The sequence below is a fragment of the Plasmodium brasilianum genome, chromosome 10 (assembly GCF_023973825.1).
Source record: "Plasmodium brasilianum strain Bolivian I chromosome 10, whole genome shotgun sequence".
Lineage (NCBI taxonomy): Eukaryota > Apicomplexa > Aconoidasida > Haemosporida > Plasmodiidae > Plasmodium > Plasmodium brasilianum.
In genome coordinates this window covers 727,501-745,936 of record NC_090123.1, presented here as the reverse complement: position 1 = coordinate 745,936, position 18,436 = coordinate 727,501, and the positions used below count along the sequence as shown (strand labels likewise).

General features: G+C 28.2%; 3 protein-coding genes and 1 pseudogene across 4 annotated transcripts; 1 reads left to right on the top strand and 3 right to left on the bottom strand.

The window, feature by feature from the left end:
• Positions 1 to 18: 18 nt before the first annotated feature.
• MKS88_003215 (zinc finger protein) lies at positions 19 to 2,025 on the bottom strand (the record flags this gene model as incomplete). The annotated part of the gene is made up of 2 exons (XM_067216286.1): positions 19 to 1,477; positions 1,691 to 2,025. The coding sequence occupies 2 exons, from the start codon at positions 2,023 to 2,025 to the stop codon at positions 19 to 21; spliced, it is 1,794 nt and encodes a 597-aa protein (XP_067072949.1).
• Positions 2,026 to 3,426: 1,401 nt separating this feature from the next.
• Positions 3,427 to 12,029, top strand: MKS88_003214 (annotated as a pseudogene). The gene is given in 11 exon segments: positions 3,427 to 3,496; positions 3,925 to 4,223; positions 4,399 to 4,604; positions 4,817 to 4,901; positions 5,479 to 5,566; positions 5,479 to 5,572; positions 5,872 to 5,924; positions 5,912 to 5,964; positions 7,381 to 8,400; positions 8,475 to 11,561; positions 11,817 to 12,029. Coding segments are annotated over 11 exon segments (5,268 nt in total).
• Positions 12,030 to 13,416: 1,387 nt separating this feature from the next.
• MKS88_003213 (SWIB/MDM2 domain-containing protein) lies at positions 13,417 to 13,842 on the bottom strand (the record flags this gene model as incomplete). Its single annotated transcript, XM_067216285.1, has 1 exon — positions 13,417 to 13,842. The coding sequence occupies one exon, from the start codon at positions 13,840 to 13,842 to the stop codon at positions 13,417 to 13,419; it is 426 nt and encodes a 141-aa protein (XP_067072948.1).
• Positions 13,843 to 15,138: 1,296 nt separating this feature from the next.
• On the bottom strand, positions 15,139 to 16,658 carry MKS88_003212 (proteasome subunit beta type-1; the record flags this gene model as incomplete). Its single annotated transcript, XM_067216284.1, has 4 exons — positions 15,139 to 15,570; positions 15,810 to 15,879; positions 16,032 to 16,139; positions 16,543 to 16,658. The coding sequence occupies 4 exons, from the start codon at positions 16,656 to 16,658 to the stop codon at positions 15,139 to 15,141; spliced, it is 726 nt and encodes a 241-aa protein (XP_067072947.1).
• Positions 16,659 to 18,436: the final 1,778 nt, after the last annotated feature.

The following is an 18,436-nucleotide window of genomic DNA, read 5'->3' as shown; positions in this document are numbered from 1 at the left end:
CATAATTAACTTTTGCTTTTATCTTATGTCTTTCCTTTCTTCCTTGCTTTCCATCGGGACGCATAAACTTTCACCCGAGTGATACATCATTTCGTGCTCTATCGAACCTTCTGTAACAACATTTATGTTTCCTTTTATACGCATGTCCGGAAATATTAACGAGTGCATTTTTTCCGAGTGCTGGGAATTTTTTTCAATGTCCTCCCTGCACAGGCAATGTTTTAACCATGCATTCATGAAATCAGCAGGTGGGAGAATTGTTTGTAAGAAATATATAAAATTTTCATTCCACATAATTTCATTAAATTGTCTTTTTAATTCATATTCCTCACTTAAAACTGAACACATTTTTTTATCTGTTGCTATATGTAATTGTTTTACTAAGTCTTCAAGTATGGTATAAACATTTTTTTCTGCATCGTTAATGTTTAACATGACTTGTTCATGTAATTTATCAATTTTGCTTAGCATATCATTTAAATTTTTTTTTCTTTGTTTAATAAGATTTGATGGTTTACTGCTATGTTGTACTATAGCTTGATATGCCATATTTAATGAAATAATAGTATCTGTATTGTTATTTAAATTAAAGAAATTCTCACTTGATAAATCTGTATGTGCATGGCTACTAATGCATAAATTACATATAGGAATATGACAAATTGTACAAAACATATTTACATCATTATACAAATGAACTCTGCATTTTCCAGGAAGTTTTTCTGCTTCATTTAATGTTTTCCTTATATGTTTTTTAACTAGTTTATTTTGAGAATGTATAATCATATCGCACTTTTCGCATAACTTTACTTCATCTGATTCGCAATAAAATATCGAAGGAGCATTTCCACAGTAATCACACAGAGGAAGAGAGAAGTGTTCATCTGCACATGGGTCACATTCAAATTGAATCAAGTAACGAGGTAAGAGTTGTGAGCTATCATAAATAACATACTCATGATGGAATGTATAATAAGGTAATACCCCATAGGATGGCATAATGGCACCTCCTAAAGCTAAGTTGATATCTTTACAGTTTTCGTTATTTTGATGATTTTGACTATTTGGACCATTTTGCATACTCTGGAAGTGTTTATTCCTTTCGTTATATTCGCCATTTTTACTAATTTCATTGTTTTCATTTTCTCTGCTTTTGTAATGAATAGTCAACGAATCATCTAATGCCTTGTCTTTTTTTTTTTTTATAAATAAGCTGTCATATACAATAGGTAATGTGTCCCTATTATATGTGGAAACCTCATTCTCGTTCACAGATAAAGACAAACCTACACCTACATCACATAAAAGAAATTCAAAGACTCCCCTTTCTCCTGATAACAAAACAGTTTCATTATGTTCTATAATTTTTTTTAATGACTTTTTCCCTCTATTCATTTCATTTTGTTCAAATACAAGTTCATCAGAATCATTGAACACGTTTCCTTTTAGCAGTGATGTCAGCGGGAATCCCGGTATGCTACATAAAAAAGGAAAGCAAACAGAACAAATAAGAACAATGTACATATATACATATATATATATATATATATATATATATATATATATATATATATTATATATATATATATATATATATATATATATATGTGCACATACATAAATACTTATACCCACACCTACATTTGCGCATCCCCATGCACAACTGTGGATCCTATAGACGTAAATTTACTTAAAATTCCCAACAGACAATTTGAGGCCCCTTTTTGAGATGGAAAATCCCCTCGTGCAAATATCCTGAATGGTGTTGTCCATATCTAATGCTGATGCATCAATAAAACTTTTTAAAACTAGCTTATCTGAGTTCCGTTTTTCAAATTTATTTATGACATGTGCAGGTGATACATGCCATGCTTGCACCAACTTCACTCGAGAAGTTCTGGCATTCATTTGCAGAAAATATTCTAGTGTAAGCCATTCTTCTGAGTCCCTAAATATTTGAGTTAAGTTGTTGTCTAAAATATTGATATCTGTTACTAGGGGGTTATATGTCATCTTACCACTCATTTACTGATTTGCGCAAACCTTGTACGTGGGGGGAGGGGGCTGCTTTGAAGGTAATAAGTGCGTGTACATGCGTATGTGCATGTGCTTGTGTATGTGTATGTACATATGTACGTATGTGTGTCTTACACTTAAAATTATGTTTATGCGCGTAAGACGTAACTATTAATAATTATTCTCTGTTCATAAATATAGTGCAAAAATGAAAAAAAAAAAAAAAAAAATAGAAGGAAAACTCGTTGCACATATAGACAAAGCGCAACAACGAAAATGAAAAGATTAATTCCGAAGTTCCCTCTCAAAAATATTTTACGAATTCGATGAAAGCACGTTTGCACTTTTTACATAATTGATCTCTTTTTCTTTTCTTTTTTTTTTTAAATGTATGTATATAATATACATATATATGCATATATATATATATATATATAATATATATATATATATATATATATATATATAACATGTTCAGGTCAGAAATAAAAATTCCCAATTAATACAATAGCAAATATACATAAAAAAAAAAAAAAAAGTTTATTCGGTTAAATGTGCAGTTCGACCGGAGAACTTGCAATAAGGCATAAGCAAGTGAGTATGAACATTTATTAATATTGTGATAATGTGCGGTTAGCTATTGTGATATGGTGCAATTGTGTCATTAAGCTTTTATGTAAGTACTATGCGCGTACGTATGCATTTATGCTTGTATGTGTGCACATTTGTATAGGTGGTATATATTTATAGCATACCGAATTACCAAAAAATATGAAAAGTTAACGCGAACTGTTCTTTTAATTATATTAATAAATGATGGTTAGCTAGAAATGGTTACACTAATTTTTAATGACAAAAAAAAAAAAAAAAAAAAAGGGAAAAAATTTGACAAAAAAATAAAAAACGAAACACAATAGATGGACTAAAATTTTTACTTTTCTTCCTCTTTATTGTAATATATTTATTTTTTTCAACTCCAACTTTTGACATATAACTTATGATACTTGACAAAAAAAAAAACAAAAAAAAGTTTTGTCGAGACAACTTTTTATAGTGCGTGTACCTGCAGGTTACAATGGCATATGTAGTATAACACTTCGTAATGGATGAAAATTTTTTTTTTTTTTTTTTTTTGTGTATTCTCACTTATGAATAAATATTTACATATATATACACATAAATGTATATATATATGTATTTATGTATGTACGTACAAATGCACGTATTAAGTGAGTATATGCAAATGACAGCGTTAAATGTACATTATTACCAAGAGTACGTACATTTTTTCACCATAAGATGTTGAAACAAATTTTCTCCATTTAAAGGTTTCGCTTCTTTACTTTTCAGTGGAAAGGCTCATCTTCATATTTGTTAGCAGTTTATTCTTTTTTATAGTTTTTCCTTAATATGCCGAGGCATAGTAAAAATAACACAGCAAACCCAATTTTTACATACCATGAGAGGAAAAAAGTGTCAGGTTAAAAAAAAAGAAAAAAGAAAATGATAATAAGAAAAAATACGTCAAAAGGATGTTAGAAGTATGTTAGAAGTATGTTAGAAGTATGTTAGAAGTATGTTAGAAGTATGTTGGAAGTATACTGTAAAAGTGCTATAAAAGTGCTATAAGAGTGCTATAAGAGTGCTATAAGAGTGCTATAAGAGTGCTATAAAAATGCTAACGTTTTTATAAGTGGATCTCCCCCCCTCCATGTTGTTGTCATTTTGAGAAAAAAGAATGTACGTATATAATATACCCAACTTGTCCGTATCTCTACTGCATGTACAATTACCCCGTGTATATATTGAGGCTAGGATTCCCCACATATATGTATATATGTATGTATATATATATATATATATATATGCTCACTATTCTTAACACTTTAACCTTATAAAAAGATGTAGGGACATTAAGGGAACGATTAGGAAAAGATTCGATGAGGAAGTTTGAGCAATGCTGGTTATGCTTAAGAAATGCAGAATCACCAGTTAGTACACCTTACGGTCATATATTTTGTAAAATGTGCATAATAAATAATTTCCTTACTCAAAAAAAATTATATGCAAAAAGAAAAAAAGAATATGATGATTATATTAAATCTATGCAAAGGAAAAAAAAAGAAGAGGCTTCATACAAAATCGAAAAAGAAAAAAGAAAATTTATTGAAGACCTGGAAAACATTAAAAGTAATGAGAATGCTAAGGTAACTGTACTATTTTCAGTTAAAAAAAAGGAAAAAAAGAAATGTTCATTTTGATGTATCATTTTGGCATATGTGTTAGTCGACATAGAATGGGATCGCTTTTCATTTTTATTTTCCTTCTCATTTTTATGCTCATTTTTATTTCTTCGTCTTTCACATTTTTTTCATATCTTAGACCGAAGAAAAGAACAGTCTGCTTGACATATCGAACAATTTTTGGATAGACAGTAATTCGAAAGTAAAAAAAGACATTATTGAGAAAAAATTAAAGCCTCCTTCAAAAAAACTGACTTGTCCAATTAGTGGAAGACCTGTAAATATGGATGAATTAATATCCGTTAATCCTGAGTCGTTAAATGAGAGTGGCTCAACAAATGGAAGGTAAGAATGTTGTTTTTTCCAAATTGTAATATTAAAACGCATGAACATGTTCATAAAACAAAAAAAAAAAAAGAAAAAAAAAGAAAAAAAAAGAAAAAAAAAGAAAAAAAAAGAAAAAAAAAGACCGCCATCTTGATACTGCGAATTTGAGTATTAATAGAATTATTTCGTCCGCTTATTCGTTCATGTTCATATCATTTTTTTCCGAATAGCAGTTGGGTGTGCTCGTTTTCCAAGAAAAACATTGACCATCACAGGGCAGTTCTTATAAAAAAAACAGGGCAGATTATTTTAAAAGTACGTATACCAATAACCTCATAAAAGGCTTTTTTTGTGTGCACATATTTGTATATACTGCAAAAGTAGAGCTAGTAAATGACAATATACGAACATAAAACAAAAAACAAATAAAAATAAATAAATAAAAAATGAATGAATGAAAGAATGAGAGAATGAATGAATGAATGAATGAATGAAAGAATGAGTGAATGAAAGAATGAAAGAATGAATGAATGAAAGAATGAATAAATGAAATAATGAATAAATAAATAAATAAATAAATAAACAAATGAATAAACAAACAAACAAACAAACAAACAAACAAACAAACAAACAAACAAACAAACAAACAAACAAACAAATGAATAAACAAACAAACAAACAAACAAACAAACAAACAAACAAATGAATAAATAAATGAGTAAATTAAATGCTACATTACAGTAAAATAAGAAAAAATTCGAAATTAAACAAAATAAGACTTATACATGTATGCATATGTCTCCTTGATAATTATTATGCATGTTTATAAAACGAAAGAGGTTTCTTCATGGCAATTAAATTTTTATATAACCTTTTCAATTTTTCTTTTTAGTCAATTTTTGAAAAATTTATTTACAAAAAAAAAAATCCCCTGGATATTGTCATTGGGGAAAATGATTTCGTAGACTTACAGCCTGGAGGTACAGGTACTAACACACATACACCTTCCATCTTCCTTATATTTCATGTTTGTGTAGAACAGTACGTATAAATTCTACGCGTAAATGGATATATATATATATATATATATATATACATACATACATGTGCATATGTATATATGTACTGGTAAATTCTCGTGCCGCATTTCGAAACATGATGCGCTTCTCAAAAGTTAACACATAAAACAGCATCACTACGCTGGGTCTTAAAAACTTAGGTCATATCACATGTATACATACATATGTACCTATACACAACTCCGTATTTCTTATATTACTTTCAGCCTTCTGCTCACACAGTAACGTAGAAAAGAGTTTACACAGGGAATCACTCCTATGATGATACCAATGTAGGGAAGAACATTACAATTACTCAGGTTAATTTTGTTGACTAGTTGATTCACTGAACGCTATACTGATTTGTTGAGTAGATGACTTAATGATTTAACGCCGAACTTATTTGTTCACTTTGTTTTCCTCTCCTTTTTTAATTATTTTTTCTCCTCATTATTTTGCCCCTTCACAAGTTTATTTTATTTTGCCTTCATTGGTTTTATTTTGCCATAATTGGTTTTATTTTGCCATAATTGGTTTTATTTTGCCATAACTGGTTTTATTTTTTCATATTTGGTTTTATTTTAATCTTAATTTTTTTTTTTTTTTTTTCCATTTATTTGTTTTCAAATTTGCAATTTGGATGAAAAATAGCTATTTTAAAAAAAAAAAAAAATAAAAAAATAAATAAAATAAAATAAAATAAATAAAAAATAAAATAAAAATAAATAAAATAAAATAAAAAAATAAATAAAATAAAAAAATAAATAAAATAAAAATAAATAAAATAAAATAAAAATAAAATAAAAAATTCGTACCTTCTTTATAGCAAGCATTTTTACGTGGACAATACACTATAATGAACATACATCATACATTTTTTATCATTGTCCTTAAATAGGGTCATACATAGTATATATATATATATATATATATATATATATATATATATATATGTATGTATGTACTTTTCGTTATGTGACGAATAGAGGATGTTAGTAGGTGCTATAACATAATTTACATAAAAATATTTAAACATACTGTTGTCATTTAACTTGTACACTCATCCGTTTCCTGAAACTCATGAGCAGCTTAACGTTCAGCTGATGTTTGTTAAAATAAAGATTACACATAGTACTTCAGAATAATTAGTTAAAATATTATAAGAGCCATTTCATGAATACTTATCCTTTAAGCGTGACCACACCTCCTTTGCTTCTTTCATTGCGCGAATAGCATATGTATATTAAGCTATATGTACACATTAAACTGTGCGTAAGTATATGTTGTATGCATACGTATGTACTTGCGTACATACATCTATATATACTTAAGTATATTAATTTACTGGAATGTATGTATATGTACGTTCGTACATATGTTCTTTTTTTTTTTTTTTTTTTTTTTTTTTTTTTTCCCCTGACTCCTCCTTTTCTGCCTGTCCCTGCATTTCTGGGCTGAGCTTCTTTTCCATTTGTCTCCCCACTCGTTCTATACCTAATTGTACAAAAGGATACGTTTGAAAAATGACTTACAGTAATATTTTGATGAGGCAGCGATAAAAGGATATGTCGGAATATATGCAATTAAGGAACAAGTATTATAATAAGGTAATAATAGCATTGTTGGTACTTCCTTTTTTATTTGTTAATTCGTATTATATAAAACAAGCTAATTGTTTACATAAAAATTATAACACCTGTATGTTCAGAAGAAATAATTTGTTTTTTGTACATGAGAAAAAAACAAAGGGATTTTATAATAAGCAGCATAGAAACAATACAAATAAAAAAAAAAGAAATAAAATAAATTTTAAAGATAAAAAAAAAATCTTCCCTTTATTTGCTAGTTGCTTTAATTTAGTGAATTACTTTAATAATGTAACGAGGGAGGACGAAAAAAGAGAAAAAAAAAAAGAAAAAAAAAAGAGTAATGTTGTTAACTTCATAAATATATCCTTTAAAAAAAAAAAGGGGATAAATAAATCCATAGAATGTTATAAACAGATACACTCAATAGATGGTAGCAACGATATAGATGAAAAACTGGACAAAGGAGATGAAATAAACATTCAAGATACTAAGGAAAACAGTATAAATAAACTTCAAGTATATGAAAGATCAAACTTGAATGAAAATGTGAATGAAGAAGAAAGAATAAATAAAAATGATAAGAAGAACAGAAAGAGGTATTATAAATTTACTTCATGGAATAACACAAATGAGATAAAGAATTTCGACTTAGAAAAATATAATATTCATAACGAATCAACAGAGAAGGAAGCGGCTACACAGGTCTTTCAGTCGGCACATTATTCCTTTATAAAGAGGGGCGTCTCTCCGGTTGGAGAGAGTAGTAATCTTAAAGCAGCTAGTAGTAGCGATGGTACTAGCAGTTATGAAAGCAATAGTAATGGAAGTAGCAGTAATGGTCGAAGTGGAAGCAGTGGTAGCAGTGGTAGCAGTGGTAGTAGTGGTAGCAGTACAACGCGTGTGAACATAAAAATAAACCAAGAATTAGTTAACGCCCTATCCGTTGAAGAGCTCCTGAACATTCTAGACAAGTATTGCGGGAGAGCGCACAAAAATGAGGAAGATGAAGTAGTAGGAGAAGAAAAAGTTAAAAAAGTGGAAGGGAAAGAAAAGGATATAGAAGATGTAGTAGACTTAGTAGATGCAGACTTAGTAGATGCAGACTTAGTAGATGCAGACGTAGTAGATGTAGATGCAGTAGAAGTACAAGATATAGACGTAGTAGGGGTAGAGGAGAAAAAAAAAAAAAGAGTATTTTCAATGAAGTAAACTTGGTAACAGCATATCATCGAATAGCCAAGCATGTCAAAAATAAAAACTACTTCCTAAATGAAAGTGCAAACCAAGAGAATGCAATGGGCAATTGCTTCGACCCAGTGACCTTTAGTTTGTTTGAAAATTATGCCAATGTGAACAATGAGGAGCAAGGAGGTTCGAAGCAACCCCTTAACTCCATTCAGAATGGCAGCAAAGTGAATGAGCAGTTCACGCGTTTGGTGCAGTATCCCATTTCCAATGGGGGGGAAGAAGCACAAAAGGAAGCGGTAGAAGAAAAGATAAGGCAACAGAGACGGAATAAACAACAACCCCATGAACTGAGGCCAGCACTGCTGGAGGATAAAAGGAGTAAGGAGCTGATGTACAGTAACCACATCAGTCTGTGTAACATAGATATATACAGAACAATGTACCAAAAATTGAAAAAAAATTTAATGCAAAATTCAATGATGACTCCTAAGCATGTAGCAAACATAGCATGGGCATCAGCAATTTTATCAAACAATGATATGGATGTTTGGAGTTATATAAAAAAGCAATTTTTTGAAAACTTAAATAACTATAAGCCGCAGGAGGTATCAATTACTATATGGTCTTTCAGTGCAACTAAAAATGATTTAATTAAAACGAATGAAGAATTTATATTATTATATAAATGTATAGAAAAATATATAAGTGAGAATAAACTTAAGACACAAGAATTTAGTAATATCATTTGGGCTTTTGCTGTTTCGAATTACTGTAATTATGATTTACTAATTATGCTGTATAATTATGCATTAAAAATATTCGATAAATTTGTACTAAAGGATATAGCAACTGTGTTGTATAGCTTATCCTTATTTGCTTCTGACTGTGTTAATAAAAATATTCTGAACGCTGTTAAGAATATGCATTTAGAAAAGTATAACATTAAGGAGGACTACTTAACAATACATAAATTGGGTGCGAAGTGCAAAGATGGAGATGCAGATGAAGATGCAGAAGAAGATGCAGAAGAAGATGCAGATGAAGATGCAGATGAAGAGATGCCCAAACAGATAGACAAACAGTTAGATAAAAATTTATTTAAAAACAGCTTCACCCATTTTGATCATACATATGACAGTCATGCAAATGTTAGTGTTAACAATTTGGTACATGATGATAGGGCGAATGAAAAGAAGTATGTTTTCTTTTTACTTTTTGAAAATTTTTTAATGTATTCTTTAAAAAAAATTATGAACGAAAAGGAAAAGATAACAATGCGCGTTTGGTCAAACATCTTCTGGTCATGTGCCAACGTTGGATTGGGTCTATACAACGATGTTTATACCGATCATCGCTTATTGAACTATTACGTTTATTATTTGTGGGAGAGTGATTCCAAAGGCACTCATCCTCCAAAGGGTGGTTTCAGCAGTGTTAGCACAGTTGGCAGTGGTAGTAATGATAGTAGTGGTAGTAATGATAGTAGTGGTAGTAATGATAGTAGTGGTAGTAATGATAGTAGTGGTAGTAATGATAGTAGTGGTAGTAATGATAGTAGTGGTAGTAATGATAGTAGTGGTAGTAATGATAGTAGTGGTAGTAATGATAGTAGTGGTAGTAATGATAGTAGTGGTAGTAATGATAGTAGTGGTAGTAATGATAGCAGTGGTGGAGACATTGTGGAATATTTCAAGCAGGAGGGTGATCCGGTTTTTTACTTTTTGCTTAACTCGAGGAACACGGACTGCGAAAAAGGCACAGTATTTTTACAAAAACGAGATGAAGATTTTAGAGTTAATAAATCGAATTTCTTCTTCGATTATAAACCATATGTTCATATTATTAAGGATACATATGTTTTTCCACTAAAGGCTCATTTAGATCAAGAACAGTATGGTGTTCAAATGGAAAAGGAAGTCGTTAAATATGGTATGGATGTCGACTTAGATATATATAATAAGGGCAAAAATAGGAATAAATTGCTATCTCCATCGAAAAGGAGTAGTGGTAGTAGTAGCACAAGTAGCAGTAACAATACAATATGCACAAATAGAAATGTTAAGAAAGTCAATGTACCCAGAGATAATAATAATATTGATATTACCAATAGTTATAATAGTCATAATAATTATGATAGTTATAATAGTCATAATAATTATGATAGTTATAATAGTCATAATAATTTTGATAGCTATAATAGGACGAATAATACTAATTGTGCGCATAATATTGTGGTGAGCAGCGTGAAAGGAGAATACAGTTCAACAAATTATGCTCCAGCAAAAGATATGTTATGTGAAGCTAATGAGAAAGAAGAAAAAATTATAAAAAGAAACGAGGAAGAACAACATAAGGATGCCATAAAATACGTAAATAAGAGAATTGGTCATGCTGTTAACAATAATCTATATAGTAATGCATTATTACGAGATGTTCAAAATAATTTGGTGAATACAAGTAAAACGAACAGTTCGAACTGTGTAAAATTTATGAACGATCTGATTAGTGGAGGAACGAATGTATATAATATAATTAATAAAAAACAAATCGTTATAATATTATTACAAATATTCGAATCACAATTGAAAGAAAAAAATATAAAATGGATGAGATGCGAAATACAATCTATTGCTAATATATTATGGAGTCTTTCAATATTAAATGTATTTTCAAAATATGTATTTGAAAATGGTTTATATGAATGTAATAAAAGATTTATAAGATATGGTAAGAAAAAGAATTCAAGTAAATTACAATTTTTCATATCACAATTACACCAATCCCAGTTATATCAAGCTGCCTTTTCATACTGTCTTTATTTATTAAAAAATGAAGAAAGTAGTTTAAAAAAATTATTTAAAAATGATCAATATGTAGGAAATAATTATATGAAAAATAATCTTATTATAAAAAAAAAAATTCAATATATTTTTGAAAAATATGTTAAAGTCCCTATGATAACTTTGAATATATGGAAAAAACAATTAGCTAGAAATCAAAGGAAAGAAGAAAAAAATTTAATATCGTCATCTGTACATAAAAAAATATCGAACGACTTAAAACACTTGTGCATCTTTCATTATAATGAGCATTTCATTTTAGATTCAATTCTTGTTGATGTGTATATACCCCACGGAAAGGTACTTTATTCGGCACGCGTTACGCGTTAACACGTTCGCAGTTATGCATGTTCGCAGTTATGCATGTTTGCAGTTATGCATGTTTGCAGTTATGCACTCCTACACCTATGCACGTTTACGTCTTACCTTGCTCATATTTTTATGCCCTTGCTTTGCAAAAATATAACTAGTTCCAGGTTATATTGTAGCGCATTACATGCAGAATTTTACTAATTAAGTATAATTTTACTTATACTTTTTTTCCGTTTTCTATAGATTGTTATCGAAATAGATGGACCCAGCCATTTTTTGCAAAAAGGAAAATTGATTGTTTATAAACCAAACACATTATTTAAGAAAAGATTATTGAGAGCACTTGGTTTTACCGTCATTTCAATTTCAATCAGCGACCATACGTTTATGTTTAGCGGTTTGAACACAATAGATTTTATTAATATGTTTTTATATAAAGTGAATTATGCTAAATAAGGCAAATATGGGGATACATGGATATATGCATGTATGAATATATGTTTATATGGACATACATAATATATGTACAGTAAAACCTTGTACATTTTATTTTTTTATGTGTATAATATTATAGTGAGCTGTTATAACCCTTGTCTATAATTTTATATACCACTTAAACTGTTTCTACTTTTTTTTTGGTTTCTATTTTTAAATTATGTGTGCATAATTTTTTAATCATTTTAAAATTTAAAACGCATTTTTAGTTTTTATCGAAACAAAAAAAATTAAGTTACTGACATTCCCTTGGATGTTTTCTATATTTTATGCCGTACATACAAGTTTTGATATTTTATTAAATTTCATTTCCTCTATTTTCTTTCCTTTATTTTCTTTTGTCTCTCCCATCTTCTTTCTCTTATTTTCCTTAAAATTATGTCTCCTCCGTCGTATTGTTCCTGTTTATATCATTCGCTTCTATATTTATCAAAAAATTATATATTTTTAAATAAATAGCAAGTATAACTTCATATAATGTATAATTATATATTTTAACAAAAAAATGGTACATCATCATAAAATTTTAAAAAAAATTTTGCTAAGTTGTTCATAAATTTTTTTCTCTTTTTTTTTTGGAATTTGGGGGCATAGTTATATGGCTAGTAAAAAAAGGATTAGTGAAATTTTCCTTTACACTGTTTTGCAAATAAAAAAGGAAGATAAACAAATTAAGAAAATTTACAAACGCAATATAGAGAAGTTTCCTAGATATCCTTTCATATCGTATGCATCAACAATACGTAAACATCAGATCAATATTTAACTTCAACACGTGCAAGAATATGTATACATGCAAATGGGCTTACACAAAACTACATTAAGCGTACTTAAATGTACATGTAGGTATATGCGGCCTATATATATATATATATATATATAATATATACATATATATAATATATACATATACGTATATGTATATATGTATGTATACATACCCCAACACGTACGCACCTACACGCGAAACGTACATTGGCAGTTGGGTTTCATTTATAGTTGTCTACTTAAATATGTGCAAAATATAAAGTTGTAAGCCTATATTACTATATACACTACAAACACCTTCGTTTGAATTACGAATAAGGATATGTGTAAACATAAACATGTTCATTCGAATCAAATTTTGAAAATAATGACATATTATTGAAAATGCAATTTTAAAATATTCAACGAAAAAATAACGCGAAAGAAAGGAAAATATAAAATTTGAAAAAATGTGTTTACAAAAAAGTTTGAAGAAAACAAGTAGGTTAAAAAATAAAAAATATGACTTGTTCAGGTGTTTTTATTTTTTTCTCATTTTTGCGCATTTTTTCTGACTTTTTGTTCACTTGTGAACATTTTTTTAATCTTTTCGAATGGATGCCATATGTTTAAACAATAGTTTAGGAACTTCAAGCATATCCACTTCATCCTTTTCCAGTATTTGCTTTAATTTTTCATCGGGTATAATTTTTCTTTTCATGTTTGGATTTTGCAAATTATTGTCCTTGATATATTTCCAGGCATATTTTAAAACAAAAACTCTCGAGGCAGTGTTTGCATTTAAAAATTCTTTTAATGGACTTTTTATTTCGCAATCAATTTGTAGACCATTTGGCTTTTTTTCTTTAACATTTTCATATTTTCCACTTTTGCCGGGTCCTTTATTTTTATGATCACTGTCTGTAGTGAAATGATTTCTGATATAAAATCTGTTTAACACATTAACATAGCTATTTCTAAGCATGGGGGTTTTTGCATTTAAAATTAGCGTCTTTGAATGATTCATTTTGCACTTAAAAGGGAAATTTACACACATATGTATATAACATGTATATTTCTATGAGTACGTGTATATATATAAGTGTTCATATGTAAGTGTTCATATGTAAGTGTTCATATGCAAGTTTTGATACGTATATATTATAAAATGTCCAAAAAAAGTGAGTCCACCTTTTGTATAATTTGAACTTATTTGACAGAAGGATTTTATTTATTAAAAGTACGTTAATAATGTTCTCACTTGTTAGGAATAATGGGAAGAAGCTTAATAATATATCCATAAAATGGCAGTGTAGTTCATTAAAGGAAAACGGTATGTAAACCTCTAAGTAAAATTGCACATTTGCGCTTCATCTCCTTGCTTTTGTTTTGTTTTGTTTTATTTTGTATTTTTACAATTATTTTAACTTTTACTTTTTTAGAATTATTTTATTTTATCTTATTATTATTTTTTTTTTTTTTTGCATGTTCAGCACCACATACGTAATGAAAAAATTTTAATTCAACGAAAGTGAAGTGATCACAAGCGCTTTGTTAAAATATTGCATAAACGCATTATATACATGATTATATATATACAGCATATATACAGCATATATACAGCATATATACAGTATATATACTTACATATGCATACATATACATATGCATATATGCACGTGAATACGTAGTACCATTATACACCTATCCGTAAACGATATTTCAATTTTTTTTTATTTTTATAATTTCGATATTGCAAAAATTATTTTAAATTTTATTTTTCTGTAATGATGATTAAAAGAAAAATTTTGAATACATACATGAGGCAGAACATTTTAAGCGGGTATATTATATGGTCAGGTCTTTTTTTTTTTATTTTTTTTTATTTTATGCATATATATAATTTTAAAAAAAACAAGTAAAAAAAAAGTTAAAATAAAAATAAAAATTAAAATTAAAAGGTATAAAATGTACACACATATGTATACATATATATATGTATATATATATGTGCGCATGTTTACGCATGTTCATTTTAAAAGTTTAAAATGTTTGCAATCGAGGATACGATACGTTGTAATAAATTTTTTACATTTTACCTGTCCATATATATGGAAAAAAAGAAATATGTAAAAAATGTAATTCCTCCTTTTCTACACAAATACCTTACGGACATGTAACGAAATGCATATATATGCAACTCTATGTATATATATATATGTATAGAAATGCAAATGTTCTTTCATACATGCAAATATTCGCATGAACACGTGCATGTATACCTTGGCGCGTGTGTGTGCACACATAAAAAGAGGTAACCACGCTAATCCTGCTTCAAATCCAATGTCGTTGTATTTATTCCTAACTTATCGACAATATATATTTCTGTTTGATCTCCAGTGTAAATATCTCTTTCAGTAGCTGACGTTATGGCATCCTTAACAAAATCAATATCATTCCTCATATTAAAATTAAAATTTTTAATAAGCTGATTTTTTTGCTCTACTCTGTTATCTAATATGGGAAAAATAAGAGCTGCACCACTACCAACACAGGAATGAGTAACTTCCCCATATGACCCAACAGCATCGTAGTTATATAAAACCCCTTTGTTCTCTTCATCTACTCCTGCTAATAAATTAAATGTATAATACGGGAAAAATCTTCTGCTATATAATATTACGCACAACAATCTAGCTATCACATGAATGTCTGGATAATGCGCATGCTCTAAAACGAATAGTTGTATTTTTTTCTGTCAAAAAAAAAAAAGGGGAAAAAAGGGAATAATGAGAAAATTTTTTTTAATATGTATATATTTACTAAACTATTTGCATATATGCATATTTGCAATACATGTGTGTATATATGCAGGTGCATGCCGATGTATATGTATATATATATATATACTTATACATAAATACACATATATGTACATTTATGCACAAGAGTGATGCAAAATGGAGAGCTTCTTATTTTTTTCGTCTGCCTTACTTGTAATAAAGCGTGAAGGGTCTTTATGTCTGACTGCATCCCTGACGAACCGATGATACACTTATCAGTTCTAAGAAAAAAAAAAGAAAAAAAAAAAAAAAAACAAACAAGCGCAAATATAAAAGGTGCACAAAACAAAGTACACACAAAATATAATCGTCTAATATGTGATATAGGCAAAAAAAATAGAAAAAAAAAAAAAAAATTAATACGCTGCCTTACAATTTCGATATCTTGGGGCAATATCTTGTATATATAGAATAGGATAATGACAAACGGGTGTCTGCTGCCAAAATAACATAATCCTTACCGGCTAACCCGATAACAGTTCTATTAAAAAATGAGAAATAAAAAAAGGGGAAAATTAATGCAAATAACTGAGTGCAGACTAGTAATACTATTTAATAAAATACACCACAAAATATGGCAAGAAAAAAAAAAAAAAATTAAAAGCTACAAGATTTTTGTTCATAATGGAATAACCAATTTGGACATTTGTTTTATTAAAAGTTTTATTTATTTGTATTTTTCTTAACATGTTTTAAAATGTGTTCACATTTGTAGTATTATTCTTGTCACTGCTATTATCATTATTATCATTATTATCATTATTATCATTATTATCATTATTATCATTATTATCATTATTATCATTATCATTATTATCATTATTATTATTATCATTATCATTATTATTTTTTTATTATTATTTTTTTTTTTTTTCCTTTTTTACCCTCCATTATCAATATACGGATACCATCTTTTAAAAGATCGACCATGTTTTATTATATTTTCATTTCCTTCTGACTTGTTATCTGTTGAATTCTGATTTATCGTTAATAACTCCATCGTTCTTTAAAAATATAACTCGGCAAAAAATGAACTACTAATTGTGTGAAATTTTATATTTATGAGAGGAACTCGTTATTGCCACAAATAAAAAAAGTGTACATGTGAATATACTACCCATGTACATACATAAGCATATATATATACACGTACATACGTGCTAACAAGCTCAAACACTTTCGTTGTTTTTATCGCAAAAAGCTTACCTACCTTGTATGAATAAATTTGTTTAAGTTTTTCTTAAGAACTAGTTATTATAAGCTAGAAGTTTCACTATTTTTTTAAAAAACAATTAAAACGTGTACATGCATATATAAGTAGTTATATATTTACATATATGTATATATATATATATGAATGCATTACCCATTGTACACATGTAAACATATATATGCCCACTGCGCAAGTTTGTCGTATTATATTCTGTTACAATAATATGAATACGAGTAGGTTCCTTTTTTTAATATATATACATACATTTATATATATTTTTTTTTTTTTTTTTTGATAGCTAATTCAAAACGATTTGCAGAAAGAACTACATTAGCATTCACACATTAATGCACAACTATTTAACAAAAAAAAAAAAAAAAATTGCTCTTACTGTTTTACTTTAATTAAGTACTAGTGCAACTGTACACGTATTAAGCTTATTAGTATATGTATAAACCTTTTATAAAAAAAAGAAAAAAAAATGAAGAAAATATGAAAAGCGAAAAAGAAATGAGAAAAAAAAAAAAGAAAAAAGAAAAAAGAAAAAAGAAAAAAGAAAACAATCAATTAAAAGTTCAAATTATTTTTTAATTTCCTCCGGAAAACATTTTTTGATACAATTTTTTTTTTTTTTACATTACTGTTGATATACAATTTATATGTAAGTTACTCTGAACATAGTTTATTGCACTAATATCTCCATATTAATATGTATCATTTTTGAAAAAAAAAAGGGAATACTAAAGGAATGTAAAAGGAATGAAACAAGTTTCATAAAAGGGAAAGTGCTCGAGTGAAATACGGAGTTATGGTGGGTAGCAAGTGGTACATAAATATATGTTTATGGGTATATATATATATATATATATGTATATGTATATGTGTGCTCAAAGTTTGAAAAGATTTGGCATTTATGTAATTCTATGGGTGTGTAGCATACGCATATATATATTTTCCTATTCCATTTGTGACGAGATATATCTGTGCTGAAGCTGCTGGGGGTATGGACTTCTTATGTGGTGGTCCCATGTAATAAGTTCGTTTATTTTATTGTAACTTGTCTTATATGCTATGTAGTATGTTCTAAGTACTATACATTATGTACTATGCTTTATATTTTTTTTTTTTTTTTTTTGCTCATATTTATTTATTCACATGAGAAAAAGGATGCCTTGGTAAGGCAACAAACGCAGTGAGTAATCATTCATTTTAAAATTTTTATAATTTTTACCATTTCGTTTATTTTTACCATTTCGTTTATTTTTACCGTTTCGTTTATTTTTACCGTTTCGTTTATTTTTACCATTTCGTTTATTTTTACCGTTTCGTTTATTTTTACCATTTCTTCAATTTTTGTCGTTTCTTTAATTTTTGTCGTTTCTTCAGATTTTGTAATTTCCGCAATATATGTAGTTTCCTCATTTACTGCAATTTCATCAATTTATGTAGTTTCCTCATTTACTGCATTTTCCTCAATTTATGTAGTTTCCTCATTTATTGCAATTTCATCAATTTATGTAGTTTCCTCATTTACTGCAATTTCCTCAATTTATGTAGTTTCCTCA